Consider the following 16949-nt stretch of genomic DNA (forward strand, 5'->3'; position numbering starts at 1 on the left):
CTCTAAAAACCCAACAGACCACCTTCACTTTAAACAACTACATATACAAAGTATTATAGCCACTGAGTCAGGAAGCCAGCAGCCAGACTCCTCACTATCCCTGCTTTGGGTTCTGGTCCTTGACCTGGGAAGCTCAAGTATCTAACACCTGCAAAACACCCTCCTGAATTTCTCTGAACATAAATCTGGACCTTGAAACTACCCTCAGGCTCCCTGAGTGACCATCTGTTTGTTTTTGTAGAACAGTGGAAGTATGTACTGTGCTTGTAACTAGTAATTTTTACTAATAACTCTTGACAAATTACCTTGCTTTGCTAGGCTAGTTCCCCATTACAGGTAGCCAGCAGCCTACAACTCACCTCTAACTAGTCTTTTATTTCTTTTTCATCTTCAGTCTACCCCTTCTAGACAGCCTTGACTCTCTTGTTCGTAGTAGGTTGCCCTCTTCCCCCTCCTGTAGCCTACCTACCTTGCATGTGAGGGATTTGTGGAAAATATAACTCTGGCCACTAGGTGGCGCACTACCTCTACATCTCTGCATCTTGATCTCAACCCTCTCCTCACTAGACCTCCCAGCCCTACTTCTAGCCCTGATTTCTACTCCGTCTAGTCTTAGTTTTTGTGCTACACCTCTCTATCCGCACCCCTGGATTTACTGACTACTCTCTATTTCTCCTACATACACGTACCTTACTGTAGCCCTGCAACATACTCCTGTCTATAAGCACCTTAGATTAAGCCTGTTTTACTCGCTTTTTCATTCTCCCACTCTTAAACTTACCTTCTGATTACTCCCTTTCTACTGATTGTCTTACTTGGTTGTCCACTCTCTTGTCTCTACCCGCTCCGTTCGCCCTGCGGGCTCACTCCGCTCCCCTACCCTGCCCCCAATTCCCACCCACCCCCCAGTGCTCCTGCATTAATACCTCTAGAAACCACACCCCTCTTTTATCTACCCCAATCAAATTACTACACATCATACACTCACTCTACCTCTTCTGCCAATCACCACACCCACTAATTTGTAACATCCTACCTCCACCCCGAACTACTTATTCAAACTACTCATATTGCACACAAACTTCTCTCCCTTACTCACCTACCCTATTACTAAAATGCACACAACTCAAAACTCCACACAACTAAAACTTCTTATCTGCTTTTCATCTCTCTCCTGTCTTATTGCTACTTATTTCCTAACCTTCTATGAATACCCACTGTACCCTAATATTACTACTTCATCTAAAGAAACCTCTACACCTTTATCAACCTTCTCTTCTACCCTCCCAAACCTTACAACTCTAGCAAAATACACTCCAGCCAAATACCACAAATTTGCTCACATCAAATCAAACAAATCAAAATCTAAAAAGCTAATAGACAGCTTATACGAACTTCTTAAACCTAAAGATTTTAATCATCTCCATCTACTCCTGGACGGGGACATAAATCCAAACCCTGGACCAAACCATACACATTCAAATACTTAAACTCCCACTCGATCTACTACCAGACCAACTAACTCTCTCTATATTGCCCATCTCAATATACATAGTATTTGTAATAAAACCTCAAGTACATGCCCTACCATAAATCCATCAATTTGACATTTTATGCCTAACTGAAACATGGCTTAAGCCATCCATCAAAGACAGTGAAATCACTCCTCCTGGGTATAACATCATTAGACTCGATCGTATTACTAAAAAGCTTGGGGTGATAGCAATTCTCCATAAAGCTCATTTCCAAATTAGCAGTATAGAACAGACTCTTAGCCCCGATAACAATGCAGAAATCCTTACCTCTAAACTTCAAATCAATAGTTCTAAAACCATTAATATCATATGTGCTTATCTTCCACCAGGAAATAACATTAACACTTTAGAATGCATACTCAACACACTCCACACATACCTCCCTCAAGAAACAATACTCCTAGGTGACTTTAACATTGATTGGTATTCCTGTAACAGAACAAACCCTACCTCCCATATTAACCTTTATGGATTCACACAACTCATAGATAACCCTACTAGAACAAATAAAACCAACAAAAAAGAAACCATCTTAGACTGGATTCTTACTAATACTCCTCAACAAACCTACCAATCTGGCACTCTCCCTGAAGAACTAAGCGACCACTCATTGACCTATATCATTAGGCATAGAACCAACCTAACTTTACCTACCATATATAGAACCCTTAGCTCGAAAAAACACTTTAACTATGAACACTTTCTTGATGAATTAACTCAAGTTAATTGGTCTCCCCTAAAATATCTCCCTCTAAACAAAGCAGTCCAACATTTTAATTCCACATTCCTATCTATCCTAGACCACTATGCCCCAAATCGCACTATTAGAACTAATGCTAAAGTAGCTCCCTGGCTAACCAAAACCACTCGACAACAAATTATCCTTAGAAACAAATACTGGGCAAAATGGCGTGCCACCAAGAATCCAACAGATCACCAAAACTTCAAAGAACTTAGAAACAGTACTAAAAAAGCCATCCTAATGGACAAAGAATTACTACCAACATTTCCAACAAAACTCCAACAAGGAACCTAAAAGATTCTGGTCCAGCATCAATAATCTTTTATCCCCTAGCCAGCCTATCACACCAACCCCTGAGGGCTCCAACCCAGAAAATCCCACACAAACAGCCAGTGACTTTAATTCATTTTTTACTAATACTGTCCAAACTCTTGCTAGCCATCTATCTCCTGATACCTCTAAACTACCCCTCCCTACTTTAAATCTACCTCCTTCCTTTCATTTGCAACCTGTATCTACCTCCTTTATCTCATCACTGCTTCAAAAGCTAAAACCCACCACTCAATCTGCTGACAAACTTCCTGCAGTATGCTTGCAAATATGTGCTAAAACTATTGCCTATCCCACCTCTATACTAATAAATAGATCTATATAGGAAGGAATTTTCCCATCTATTTGGAAGATATCTTATATCATCCCACTACACAAAGGGGGTAAGTCCAACGACCTCTCTAATTTCCGTCCTATAGCACTCATCACCTATAGCTAAAATTATGGAAAAATGTATTGACAAACAACTCCTTAACCACCTCCTACACAATAACCTACTTGCTAACTGCCAACATGGATTCAGACCTTCACATAGTACTACTACAGCCTTACTCTCCTTTACCAACTCCATTAATTGTAACCGTAACAACTACATCCTATCATCTTCAATCTTCATAGACTTATCTAAAGCCTTTGATATGGTTAACCATAAACTTCTTCTGCATATTCTTAAATCACTCTCACTTGATCCTCCTTCCTTAACTTGGTTTACATCTTACCTAGAAAACTGTCAGCAAGCAGTTCTCTGGAAAAAATACTTTATCTAGTCTCCTCCCCATCTCATTGGGAGTTCCTCAAGGCTCTATCCTAGGCCCCCTTATATTTTCTATCTTTATAAATGACCTCCATCTAGCTATCCCAAACACTATGCATACAATATGCTGAAGATTCTACTATTATCTGCTCTGCCAATACACAAACTGAACTACAGTCTATCACACAAAAAGCTTTTACTACTGTCGAGCAATGGTTCACTGATCGCTGCCTACTGCTCAACCCTAAAAAAACCAAACTGCTATTGTTCTCACCTTCCCATAGATCTACCCCTCTTAACTTTACTCTTACTTCCATTGACAACACCATTATTTTCCCAGAAACGACTACCAAACTACTAGGAATAACCATTGACATCAACCTCAGCTTTGATATGCATATCAACAATACTATCAAATTAGTTAATAAGAAAATAGGTTCCCTTTACAGAATCAAAGCCTTCCTTTCACCAGAAGCAAAGACAATCTTAGCCAGATCCCATCTAAACTCTTCTCTACTATATGCATCTGCCTTATTCACTAACCTCTCCAAAAACAATATCAGTAAACTAGCACAATCTTACCATAATATTGCTCGATTTGCAACAGTAACCCCATTTAAAACTCACCACTGCCTGAACCTAAGAGAACTAGGTTGGCTTGAACTCCCTAACCAACTCCTATTTCAACAATTCCAAATAGCTCATACAATCCTATACCAACCAACTAAAACACCCATACTCACTAACCTCATTTCACCTTACAATAACCTGAAGCATCTACGTTCTTCCAACAAGCTACTGATAAATATTACCAAACCTAAAAATTCTGCTGGAGATTGCCTCTTTTCCAACTCTGTTGGAAAAATGTGGAATAAATTACCCTCTGACATCACATCTTTGTGCTCTCTCTCTCACTTTTTAAAAAACAAGTAAAAAATCATCTCAACAATCACTGGCTATGTTCCTGCACCAACCCAGGTTAACTCACTCCTTCCTCTTCTATCCTCTCTATCCTTACAGTAACTTTATATGTATGCTTTCTGACAAAAAAAAAAAAAAAAAATTTTACATGATATTTTGTTTGCAATTTTTAAATTAATGATCCCTACTTACTGCTTTTTTTTGTAAAATTGTATTTAACAATGTCTATGTTCTGTTTCCTATATGTTTTTTTTATATCTGTAATTTACCCTTGGAGCTTTTCTCCCCGGGCCTCTACTGAAAATGGACATATATCCAGCTAGACTAGCCCGGTCAACAAATGTAAAATAAATAAATAAACAAATAAAATAATACAACCAAAAAAGACATTTTACTAGACAAAAAAAACTTTTACCTGCACCTCCAACAAACCCATCAGCAAAAACCACAAATGTTCTGGTCAAGCATTAACAAATTACTTCAACCAGGACACTCTAAAACTCCCACCCCAACAGGTATCCCTTATTCTAACTCTAAACAAGTTGCTAATACCATCAACAACTACTTCACTAATGCCATTCAACCTCTAGCAAACACATTACCTCCTATTAGCACTAGCCCATCTAACACTTCAAATACCCCAGTTCCCTACCTTCCATTTACAACCAGTACCTACATCCCTCATTTGCACCCTCTTACAAAAACTTAAACCAAGCACCCCTTCTGCTGACTGTCTTCCAGCAGAATACCTGCAGATTGCTGCCACAGCCGTTGCCTATCCCATTTCCATCCTTATTAATAGGACAGTTACAGAAAGCACAATACCATCCATATGGAAAGTGTCCCATATCATTCCTCTACATAAAGGCGGTGCATCCACTGAACTTTCTAACTTTCGACCAATTGCCTTGCTCTCTCCAATAGCTAAAATAATGGAAAAATGTATACATCGACAATTACTACACCACCTCCTCCAAAATAATCTACTTGCTAACTGCCAGCATGGTTTCAGGCCTCACCATAGCACTACTACTGCCCTCCTATCCTTTTCTGACTCTATAAATGAACATCGTAATAACAACTCTCTTTCCTCTGCACTATTCATTGACCTTTCAAAAGCATTTGACATGGTTAACCATCACCTACTTATGGACAAACTAAAAGCCCTATCACTTGACCCGCAATCATTACTCTGGTTTAAATCCTATCTGGAAAACAGGCACCAAGCAGTGCTGTGGGACAGTCATCTTTCTACACTCCTCTCTGTCAACATTGGAGTACCTCAAGGCTCTATTTTAGGCCCTCTTCTCTCTTCAGTTTTTATTAATGATCTAAATGCCAAAATTCCCCAAGTCACCTGTATACAATATGCAGATGATTCTACTTTAATATGCACAGACAAGTCCCCAACCTCTCTCCAGAACCTCACCCAAACAGTATTTAACATGGTTCAAAATTGGTTCATGCAACATTGCCTCCTCCTGAACCCCCAAAAAACTAAATGACTGCTTTTTGCTTCTACCCAAAAGTCACCACTATTTCACTTCACAGTAACTTCCAACAATGGAACTAGCATATATCCCCTGATACTTCAACTCGTCTCCTGGGTATTACTATTGACCACAACCTTAACTTTGACGATCACATCAATACTACCATAAAATCTGTCAACAGAAAACTTGGCTCTCTATATAGAATCAAGCCCTTCCTTATGCCATTAGCTAGAACCACTATTGCCCAGACCCACCTTTTCTCTACCCTACTATATGCTTCAGCCATATATATACCAATCTATCCAAAAACAACTTTAACACACTTGCAACCAGCTACAATAACATATCTAGATTTGCCACTGGCACCCCTTTTAGAACCCACCACTGCCACAACCTTAAACAACTGGGATGGTTAGAACTGCAGAACCAACTTCAATGTCAACAACTTACTATTACCCAAAAAATCCTTCACCACCCTAATAATATCCCAGTCCTCTGTAGCCTTATTACCCCATACAAAAATCTTGCAACACTATGCTCAGCTAATAAACTTCTAGTCTCAACTACTAAACCTAACAACAGAGCTGGGGACTCACTTTTCTCTAATACAGTGGGAAAAAGCTGGAACCAGCTTCCAAGTGGACTTTTGACTCTTTCTTCTACACTGCTTTTCAAAAAAAACGCCTTAAAAAATACCGTAAAACACATTGGCTTTGTCCCTGCTCTAACCCTGACCTCTCCTCAATCATGCTTTCCTCATACTTTGCTAACCTTTTGTACATGGATGTTGACCTGAACTAACCAGTTACTTAACATCCCACTAGTATCTATCAAGTTCCCCTTTTTACTATTTTATAAGAATCTTTAAATTAGCGTTACAAAAAAAATGGACTCTGTAAGTTTTTCTAATTTTAGAATCTCAACAATGTTCTACTATTGTCTTATTATTGTATAATTTGTATGTTATGCTGTAAGTTATGTTGTTGCCTATGCTTGGAGCTTTTCTCCCTGGGCCTCTACTGAAAATGGACATGTATCCAGTTAGTCTAGCCCGGTCAACAAATGTAAAATAAAAAAATTAAAAGTCTGGGCTGCTTTCTCATGACCAGGTTTGGTGCATACACACACTGTGCCCTTTCAATTAATAACTCCTGCTGTGGAAAATCATTGTGCTTTCATAAAATTAATATAGCCTATTCCTTCCACTTTTTCTGGTACAACAGAAAATCTGTTTTCCCATGTGCTCTGTCCTGTAAGTCTACCATTTTTTGAAACATCTCTTCTTGAGCAATGTCATACTCAGCCAGCCTTTTCTTCATCTTGATGTCTGTTTTTTTGCAGTTTTATTAGCTCATCTGAATATCTATTTAAAGCTTCTTCCATTTTTACTAACCTTTTGTTATTTGAGTCAGTATTGCCCCTTCAATGTTTTGTTCATTTTAATCAGCTCTACATTGGCTTTATTTTTCCTTTAGATTACTGGAAGTCCTGTCATGCACCAAAGCTGGAGCTTGAGCTGATTTCTGCTGAACAGCTGCAGGATTCTTCCTAGCCAGTGTTTTCTTCTCACGTTTTGTGATTGATTTTCTTTCAGGTTCTCAGAATTTCTTTTTTTGCTGGCATCCAGGCAGTGCAATTACTAGCCAGTTACTGAAATTTACCCAAAACAACACATTCACTGGCTGTCTTTTCAGAGTTTCTGTTTTCACACTAAGATAAAATTAAGCTGTTACTCAGTGTGCAGCAATCTTGGAAGTCGTTTGTAATGTTAATTATTAAAACAGAAGTCATATTTGTATAATGCATAAAAAGTCTTTGTAATGGTTTGTTTTCTCTCTTAAAACTGAATGTGTACGGATGTCACTGTTTCATGTGTGATATTAATGAAGATGTTTAGAAAAATGCTAAAATACCTCAAATAGTCCTACACCTGCATTTCTGTTGGAAACCATATTTAAAATGCATTTCCTCATAATAGCTGTACTTTACAGCTCTGTAAACATGCCTTCTTTTTAGATCCCATGTGAAATAAATGTAGAATGAGTCACATAAACATGTATACAGTTATGTTCTCTTATTTAGTCACAGCTGCTTTACAAAGATGGTTAATCCATTTCTAACTGTACTACTTAAATTATACTTCAATAATGTGCTAAACTTCCTTTTGGCTTGCATACTGTACATCAGTTAATGCATGCCATGTATTTTAACATACTTAAAGAGGACCTCTGACCTGTGCCATTTATTCTTTTTAAGACATATATTACGATTATTCTAAGCATACTCTTAGGTAGTGATGAACTGTCTTATGTGTTTTTCATCTTGTGCTTTGTATTTTGTTTAATTTACTTATAACTTCTGCCTACCCGATTTTCATCATCAGCCCCCTTTTTCCCATTTTTCTACATGGAGTTGGGGTATCGTGTTAACTGTCGCCAACTCTCTCGATTCAGTGCCACACTCCTGCCTTCTTCAACACTCATGCCTGACTGTCGCAGGTGGTCTTTCACACAATCCATCCACCTCTTTGCTGGACATCCTTGCTTCCTCTTACCTTCTTCCTCTCTGTCCCAAGTCTTCCTCAGCAGATCGTCTTTTGCTTTTCTGCCCATGTGCCCAAACCACCGTAATCTGATCTTTCCTGCAATTGGAGCTACTTTGGCTTCTGCTGTTATGTCCTCATTTCTTCGTCTGTCCCACAGTGTGCATCCTACCACCTTTCTCAGGCACTTCATTTCCATCACCTCTAGTTTCTTCAGCTCTTCTACCTTTACTGCCCAGATTTCTGTGCCATACAGTAGTATTGGTCGCACCACTGTCATGTACACCTTACTTCAGCTTCTTTGGCATTCTTCTGTCATAGACTACACTTGATACTCTATGCCAGTTGGCTGTAGCCCCTCTGATTCTAGCTTTGACCTCTTCATTCAGACTACCCTTCTCCTCAACTACCCCTCCCAGATACTTGAAGCTGTTTACCTGTTTCACTATCTTCCCTTCTATCTCTATTCTCAGCTTCTTCTGATTTCCCCAATTTGCTGCCATTGCCTACCCGATTTTAATCTACCCAATTAGCAGCCAAAGTAAGTGGTTACACACACACACTGACTAAATGTACATGTGTGTTTTTATTTTATTCTCTTACTGACTTTGACGGTTACTGGGACTGGATAGGTTCCCTGCAACAACCCCTTACCCAGACTGTTCCTGACTAAATAGAAATAAAATCAACATTACTTGATGGACTTCTCAGCGTGTAATAGTTCTCTTTAACCTTTAGTTGTGATGAATTTTTGGATTACTTGATGGACTTCTCAGAGTGTAATAGTTAACTTTAACCTTTAGTTGTGATGAATTTGTGGATGACTTTGCTTTTAAACTGAGATGTTTTTAACCTCTCCCACTTTTTTATTTTTTGACATGTTCTTATAATCCATTTTAACTACAGTACAAGTTTAGTATGTGTCTCCTGTTATCAGTAAACAGAGTATACATTATTCACCATTAACCATTTTCTTTTTTGTGTGTTTCAGTCACTTTCAGCTCCGACTTTTTTCTTTAGTGGTCTTCCTCAGCAACAGGTTGTTTCATAAGACAGTTTACCTGCAGTCTGCATTAACATTGTCGTCTTCTACAGAAAAGCTGCCCTCGCCTCACCAGTCTCCTGCCAAACAGAGAGGTATGACTGGACAGTAAACTTTGACCCCGGAGGGGTGGAAGCACTTCAGCTGCTATGTGCAGAAAGTATACACTGCACTGATACAGCAATTTGCAGGGCAGCATCTGCCTAATAGAAGAGAATCATTTCATTCTGGATTTTGTTGTGCATGGTGCTGCAGCTGCTTAAGGCAGATAACTTAAAAATCTCTCACATTTGTACTGTCTTTTTTTTTCTTTTTTTTTTTTTTGTAATTTAATGGAATAATTATGTGACTGTAGTTTTATAGAATGTGTGACATGTATGTGCCTGTATCACTTTTGTATCTGTATTTGTGCCATTGACCTCCTGAGACATGAGCATTGCAGATCTTTTTATGTAGTGGTACCTGTAGGTCTGTATTGTTGAGATGCAAAAATGGCAATATCTTATGGCCTTTTCATTCTTCCTCACCAATGGGTTCAGATCCAATCCTTGGATCCGACTCAGCCGCATACAGTAGACTTTGGATCCAGCTCTCAACCTCCTCCTTCTACCCATAATACTCTATTCCATCCCCAATATCTCGGATCTCATTTGCAGCCATTGTGGTTAGATGCAGGTTCTGCTCTTGAGCTGCAAGTGATTTTTTTTTTAATCAACAACTTTTGAATAATCCTTCTATTCATTTTTTCTCTTTCTGCTGTTCCCGTTTTTACTTCCCTTTTTCCTCCCATGCAGCAGAGAAGGTACCTTATGAGCAGCTGATTTAGGTATAGCCATAAGAAGATATGCATGTATGTGGCTATGTGATTTTGTGGAGCCTTTCAAGGCGTCCTTTGTTAATAACCTGTTTGGCACTTCCTTTTTCGGTCCATCAGTTAGACGTGCTTACCCACAGCGAACAAGAGGGAAAGACTGTCTGCTATAGGAATCATGTTTTCTACCCCTCAGTCGATCTTCTATAGAAAGGTAAGGTAAGAAAATGTGGTTCCAAAAATCTCCGGGACCTTTCCAGGATTTGTACAGGGATAAGTCCTCCAGAGGCAGAGAAAATTTTAAAGGTGGATGTCACCCTAAAGACAGAGGGGTCCCACAGAACCAAAGCTTTAGAGATTCCTTTTCCAATAGGCCCTATCAGCGCTTCAGAAGTACTGCCCAACTGTCCAGCTCTGGAGGCAGTCAGAGGTCATTTTTCTTTGTATATAGATGCCTGGACAGATATCAAAAAAGATTCACGGGTGCTAAGAATCCTATCCAGAGGTTACTACATACCATTTTCTTTCCTCCTCTTACTCAAAAGAGGAAACATCCTCAGCAGCCATACTTCAGAGTATACCATTAAGATGGTATCTTCTTCTTTGCCAGGCCAAATTTTCCAGGCTCAGAAGAAACACTCCAGACCCTCATCCACAGCGTCTTCCAGGTCTTCTAGGAGTTTGTCAGCGGTGGCTGTGGATAGGATGATGCAGAAATTTCTCAGGGCTCAGATCCAGATGGGGGTCCTACCAGCTCTGTCTGCTCCTGGATCCATGAGTGTATCTGCCAAGTCCATTCGATCTCCTTCTCCGATCCGACCAGTGGTTTTGAAGTCCCAGGATATGAGATCCCCAAGAGCTTTGGCGTCTGATTCAAGGAAAGTACCTTCCTCGACTCTGACAATGTCCCTGACCAGTTCTGCTCTGATATCCTCATATCAGAGCAGGTCTCTGGTCTAGAGGTCAGCACCAGGTCTGGGAGGTTGGGTTCCGTTCCGATTTTGTCAGCTCCATCCCTTCCTGTCAGAGTTTGGGCTTTGGACAGCTCAGATCTGATTCTCCCTTGAGGCTTGGATCCAGGGGCAGCCCTGACCTACCTTCCATGGAGGCTTCAGCTCCGAGGAGGTTTTCCCTGGTCCTTTGGCCTTCAAGGTGGTGGAAAGAGCTTTCTCTCTTCACAGGAAGCTGTCTCAAATCCTACCAAGCTCTGAGCCAATCTGGTGTATCTCACAAGGACAGCCAGTTCTGGGAAGTGTCCAAGACAGTTCCTTTATAGGAATCCCCTCCCCCCTTCTTCTGATACTTCTCCCAAACATCCCATGAAGGAGGCTCCTTGGAAGAGAACGTGTAAGAGGATACACACAGATTCGCCCATAGACTGTCTCACAGAAGGCACTGATTTTTGATGAGGGAGAAGGATCCCCCAGATTGCCACCTGATGACCCCCAGATTGCCACCTGATGACATCTCCTTTGAAGATATCCTTGAGCTCCTCAAACAGAAGGGTGGCTGATCTTCCCAGTCACCTTCTCCTGAAGAATCAGTGTTTCTGGAGGTTTTTGGTTCTGGACCATTCTCATCTTGGATGATCCCTAGCAGATGAACTGATTAACTTGGTCTCCCGCCAGGCTTGGAAGGAACCGGACACTGTTGACCCTATTCCCAAGCATCCAAGAGGTCCCACCTGACCACATAGGATTCAGAACTTACTTTTTTTTTTTTAGTGCCGAAGAAAACAGGGGACCTAAGACCCATTCTAGATCAAAGCAAGTTGAACCAATATGTAAAGAAGACTACGTTCTGCATGGTCACAGTTCAGTCTATCATGCCTCTTCTGCACAAGGACAATTGGATGTGCTTTATAGATCTCCAGGATGGGTATTATCACATAAAAACAGACAAGTGATCCAGGAGACATCTACACTTTGGCTGGGAGCCAATCATTACCAATTCTGAGCACTGCCATTTGGACTCACCACAATCCCCAAGGTGTTTACCAAATGCATGGCAGTCATGGCATTTCACTTGAGACTCAAGGGATTCCAAGTATTTCCATATCTTGACAACTGGCTCCTCACCTTCCCATCCAAGCATAAATTTTTGCAAGCCAGGACTACTTGCTCCAGGTTTCCAACACTTTAGGCATCTCAGTAAACCATGCCAAATCAAACTTAGTCCTGGTACAGACCCTGGAATTCATAGGGACTCTCTTGAATACTACAACTCTGGTGACTTCCTTATCTCTCCATCGCATCTTTGAGACATCAGGTTCAGTGCATAATGTCTCACCTGTCTTCTCCGATAACATTAGTACTATAAGCTCTGGGGTCAGTGTCAGCTACCATATTTCTGGACACTCTATCATGATTCTTTATGCAAATTCTTCAGTGAACCTTGGTGGTCCGTGCTTTATCAGCCCCTATCATTTCCCATAAGACTTACTCCAATCTGCAAACATCATATTCTTTGGCGGATTCAGTCTGACGACCTGTTTCTCGGTAAACTGTTCACCTTTCTGCCCCCAGTTACCATAGTGACTATGGACGCTTCCCAACTGGGGTGGGGTGGGCATTTCTTGGGAAAGATGGTCTAAGGCACGTGATCCCTTTTGGAGACCAAGTTGCACATCAGCATTATAGAGATGAGCAGTCCTTCTAGTGTTGCAAGCATTTCAAGATGTTCTCCCTCTGGGGACTATTGCAATTCAAATAGACAACATGTCATTAGTCTGGTATATCAACAAGCAAGGAGGAATCCGATCTTATCCATTATGCAGAGAGGCCATGAGGGTTTGGGAATGGGCAATCACTTCAGACCGCTTCCTTATTGCAACGCACATCCTTGGGAAAGCCAACACACTAGCAAACAGGCTCAGCAGATCCATTCTGATGCCTCATGAGTGGTCTTTCAGTCATTCAGTAGTGAATATGATCTTCAGCCGCTGGGGCCAGCCTTGCTGTGACCCATTTGCCTCACCCTTCAACAAGTGCAGCAAGTACTTCGCTCTGATTCCTCTTCCGGGTGCCACTGCTATGTGCAGAAAGTATACACTGCACTGATACATTTACATTTGGCCCTCCGGGTCTCTTGTATGCCTGCCCTTCTCTTCCTCTTATTCCAGAGTTCTTACAGAAAGTAAGCAGGCTGAAGAGCTCATTCATCATCATTGCCACCATTTGTCCTCACCAGGTATGGTTCTTCTTCCTACTGTCCCACTTGCGATATCTTCCATGGATACTGGAGCCCACTTTAGGATCTCCTCTCTCACCCATTGAGAATTCAGTACCCCAATCTCCATGTCGTCAAGCTTAACTGCATAGTTTCTCCACTTCCAGTAATAGACAGTCCAGGCTTTCTTCCCCAGTTCGAGATATTGGCCTCCCAGAAAGCTTCTACCAAGAAAGTTTACAGAGGCAAATGGAAAAGACTTTGGGCTTCTAACCAGAATATTGACCCCTTTTGGGCACTAACTTCGGCCATTCTTCTTTTTCTAATAGCTTTTTTTAAAGAAAATTTTTTTTTTTTTTTTTTTTAACAATTAAACTTCGGTTGGCAGCAATTTCAAATTTCCATTCTGGAAACAGATCTTTTTCTCTGGCTTTGTCCAGATTGTGTAGGGCCTTCGTGAAAGACATTTTTCTCCTCAGACCACCCATAAAGGGCCCTTCTCCTCCTCCTTGGGACCTTACTTGTGATCCTTCACAGTTTAACTCAGAAACCCTTTGAACCGGCAGACAAATGTAATCTGAAGTAGCTTTTCTTGGAAAGCTATCATCTTAGTAGCTATTACTTAAGCAAAACAGAATTCCTGAGCTCCAGGTCCTATCAGGGAAGCCTCCTTATATTGTTTTTCATAAAGACAGGGTGGCTCTGTGCACTATAACCCTTCCTTTCTTCCTAAGTTAGCATCTGAAAATAACATCAACTAGTACATATAAATACCAGTCTTCTTTCCAAATTTTACAAGTAAGGGAGAACACGTGCTTCATCTCCTTGATCTGCACAGACAACTATGTTTTTATCTTCACAAAACAAAACCGTTCAGGAAGTCTGACCAACTTTTTGTATCCTTTTCCCCAAATTGCTTTGGCCAGGTAGCTAAAGTTACTCTAGCCAAGTGGATTACTGATTGCATTTCATTGGTTTATGCTAAAAAAGGACTAGATTTACCACAACCACCTCAAGCTCATTCTACTCAGTCCATGGCTACTTCAACTGCCTTTTGGTCAAGGACTTCCATTGATGACGTTTGTGCTGCAGCTACTTGGACAAAGACTCGTACCTTTGTTGCACATTACAAACTGGACATCATTTCTAGAAGCAGAGCTTCCTTTGGTTGGACAGTGCTACGGCAGGTCCTTCCATGAGGGCCTCCTGAAGGTTACATAGCTGGGGACTCTGTCCCATTGGTGAGGAAGAATGAAAAGGATTTAATCAAATTTATTAGTTATGTACTCGCCATAACTTGGCATCTGTCACCCATTTTCATTCTTCACCTTCCCTCCCATCCTTCCCCCAGCCTTGTCACTCCTGGAAGTACCTGTTAGACTGTATTGGAACTATTAATTTCCTGGTTAGAGCCCTGTCTTTCTTATGTCTGTGTCTATCTCTGCTATAAAATGGGAGATTAGGTATCAAACTCGATCTGTGGTGTTGGGGATGCAATAGAGCATTATGGGTGGAGGGAGGAGCTCGAGAGCTGGATCCGAAGTCTATTGTATGTGTATCCGAGGATTGGATCTGAACCCATTGGTGAAGAAGAATGAAAATGGACAACACAGATGCCAAATTATGAGGAGTACATAACTAATAATTTCCATTGGTCATTGTCTGTGCCTGTGTTGCAAGAATTCCAGAAAACAAATTACAGTATGAAAACCTGAGAGTCCTCGGAGCTGAGTAACCTTTGTAGTGATTAATGTCATATTTTTGCCTAGGATGCTGTTCAGTTACAGAACCCTATTGCTTGCATTAGTCCTTTACAGTTTAAGAATGTACATTATCCAGCCCTTTTTTGGGGGTTGGAAGCCTTTTTAATGTTTCATCATTTTCAGCTTTTGTGGCTAATTTCTTCATTCATAAGTGTTTGTAGTCATCACTGTCCTGAAACTTGATCTAGGAAATTGAGTATTTATGGATCTGAATGTGACACTTCTCAGAGATTTTTATCTGCTGCTGCTGCTTTTGAAACAAAACTCTGAACTTAGTCTTCTCCAGAGTAGGAAAACATCTGATGCTTCCCTGTGAGCATTGTTGGTGATGCATAATTCCGCACTGTTGGACACCATGGTGTTAATATGAAGAAAGTGTACCAATCACCACGGACTGACAGACTATTTTGATGATGAGTTATGTGCTGGTTTGTGAGTGTGACAGTATGAAATTGATGTTGACTTCACAGGTTATGACTCTTGCAACATTAATGTAAATCTGCCTGGTGTTTCTGGAGTAACCAGCATCTTTTAATTTGCATCTTTGCAGACAGCAGTTTCCATTTTGTAGAAATGTACTGGATGTAACTCTTTCACTGACTGATGTTCAGATTACTTATTCATTACTATTAACTTAAAAGCAATGTGATGCACAGAATTCTTTGAAGTATATTACCAGATACCAAGTGAAAACATTCTTGCATCATGACTTCCCTGGCGTGTGCTCTCCCTTTTACAAAAATAACGGTTGTCAACACCAAACTTAAATGAAAACTTTCCTTAGTTATGTACCTTTATGTAAACAACATCAAGGTGTAAAACAAATCATTTATATGGATTTTGATTTTAGATTAATTGTAAAATAATAAATACCCAGAGGGTAACAAATTGTCTATTTTTCTTTCTTTTTGCAAATGCTGTCTTTTTAATTGTAAAGGTTTTGTATACAGTATCACCCAAGTGGCCTAAATTTAGCAGACAATAAGCTGGTACATAGGTGGAACCCCTAAGGAGGAGTGTGGCCTTTTGTTCTTACAGGTATTTGTGTACTTCAGCATGTATTTGCTGTGCTTTGCTTTTGCCATTTTTTTCTGCTGGTACTGAGCCCATTTATTTTTAATAAGCATTGCTTCAGTACACCCAGGCTGTAGCATATTGTTGGGGGATGGCTGTTTTCCAACCACAACACTGTTAGTATGTATTTTCTACATTTACTAGGCCAGGCTGGTGCAAGCGACACACTTCACGTGAAGGGCTGATTTACTGGGTGTTAGTGGTCATGAAACAGTAAGAAGCAGCAAACAAAAAGATGAGTGGGAAATTTTTCTTTGGGTGCTTAAACTTCATTGTACAACACACTGGAGGATAGCCAGTCTACTAGTGTGATGTGACTGAAATCAGCTTTTCACAAACTGTGTGAGGTTTGAATGCATATTAAATAAACTCCACCATACACAGTTCTCTGTTGCACCCCATGAAATGCATACCATAACTGCACATACAAGGTGACAGCAACTAATAATGTAATGGTTTAGTTATGCTGAACAGGTGATGGGATCAAGCCATATTTCTCCAGTAGTATCAATGTCCTATCTTGAGCAAACACAGTTGTCTAACATTTGTACATTATTGATTGGTTATGTGAACTGGTTTGAGGACCCTTTTCAGTTTTGACCTGAACCACAAGAAGGAAAAATCAAATACTTGTATAGACAGCTTAGAAAAGCAGTGTGTTAGCATGATTTTTTTGTTTTGGGTTGGGGTGCAGGAGTTAGAAGGAAATTGGACTGCCCAGAGAAAACACGCACACATGAATTGAGCATGCAGATTCAATAGTCAGTGACCAGA

General features: G+C 40.4%; 1 protein-coding gene across 1 annotated transcript in view; it reads left to right on the top strand.

Moving 5' to 3' along the window:
* Nucleotides 1-15994, top strand: part of EI24 (EI24 autophagy associated transmembrane protein) — a 462003-nt gene extending 446009 nt beyond the window's left edge. Inside the window, exon 11 of the mRNA XM_044081026.1 lies at nt 9309-15994. Coding sequence (XP_043936961.1) covers nt 9309-9471 — 163 coding nt within the window. The 3' untranslated portion in view covers nt 9472-15994. The remainder of the gene's footprint in view (nt 1-9308) is intronic.
* Nucleotides 15995-16949: the final 955 nt, after the last annotated feature.

Source organism: Protopterus annectens, chromosome 8.part0 (genome assembly GCF_019279795.1).
Source record: "Protopterus annectens isolate FY-2018-M chromosome 8.part0, PAN1.0, whole genome shotgun sequence".
In the NCBI taxonomy this organism is placed as follows: Eukaryota; Metazoa; Chordata; order Ceratodontiformes; family Protopteridae; genus Protopterus; species Protopterus annectens.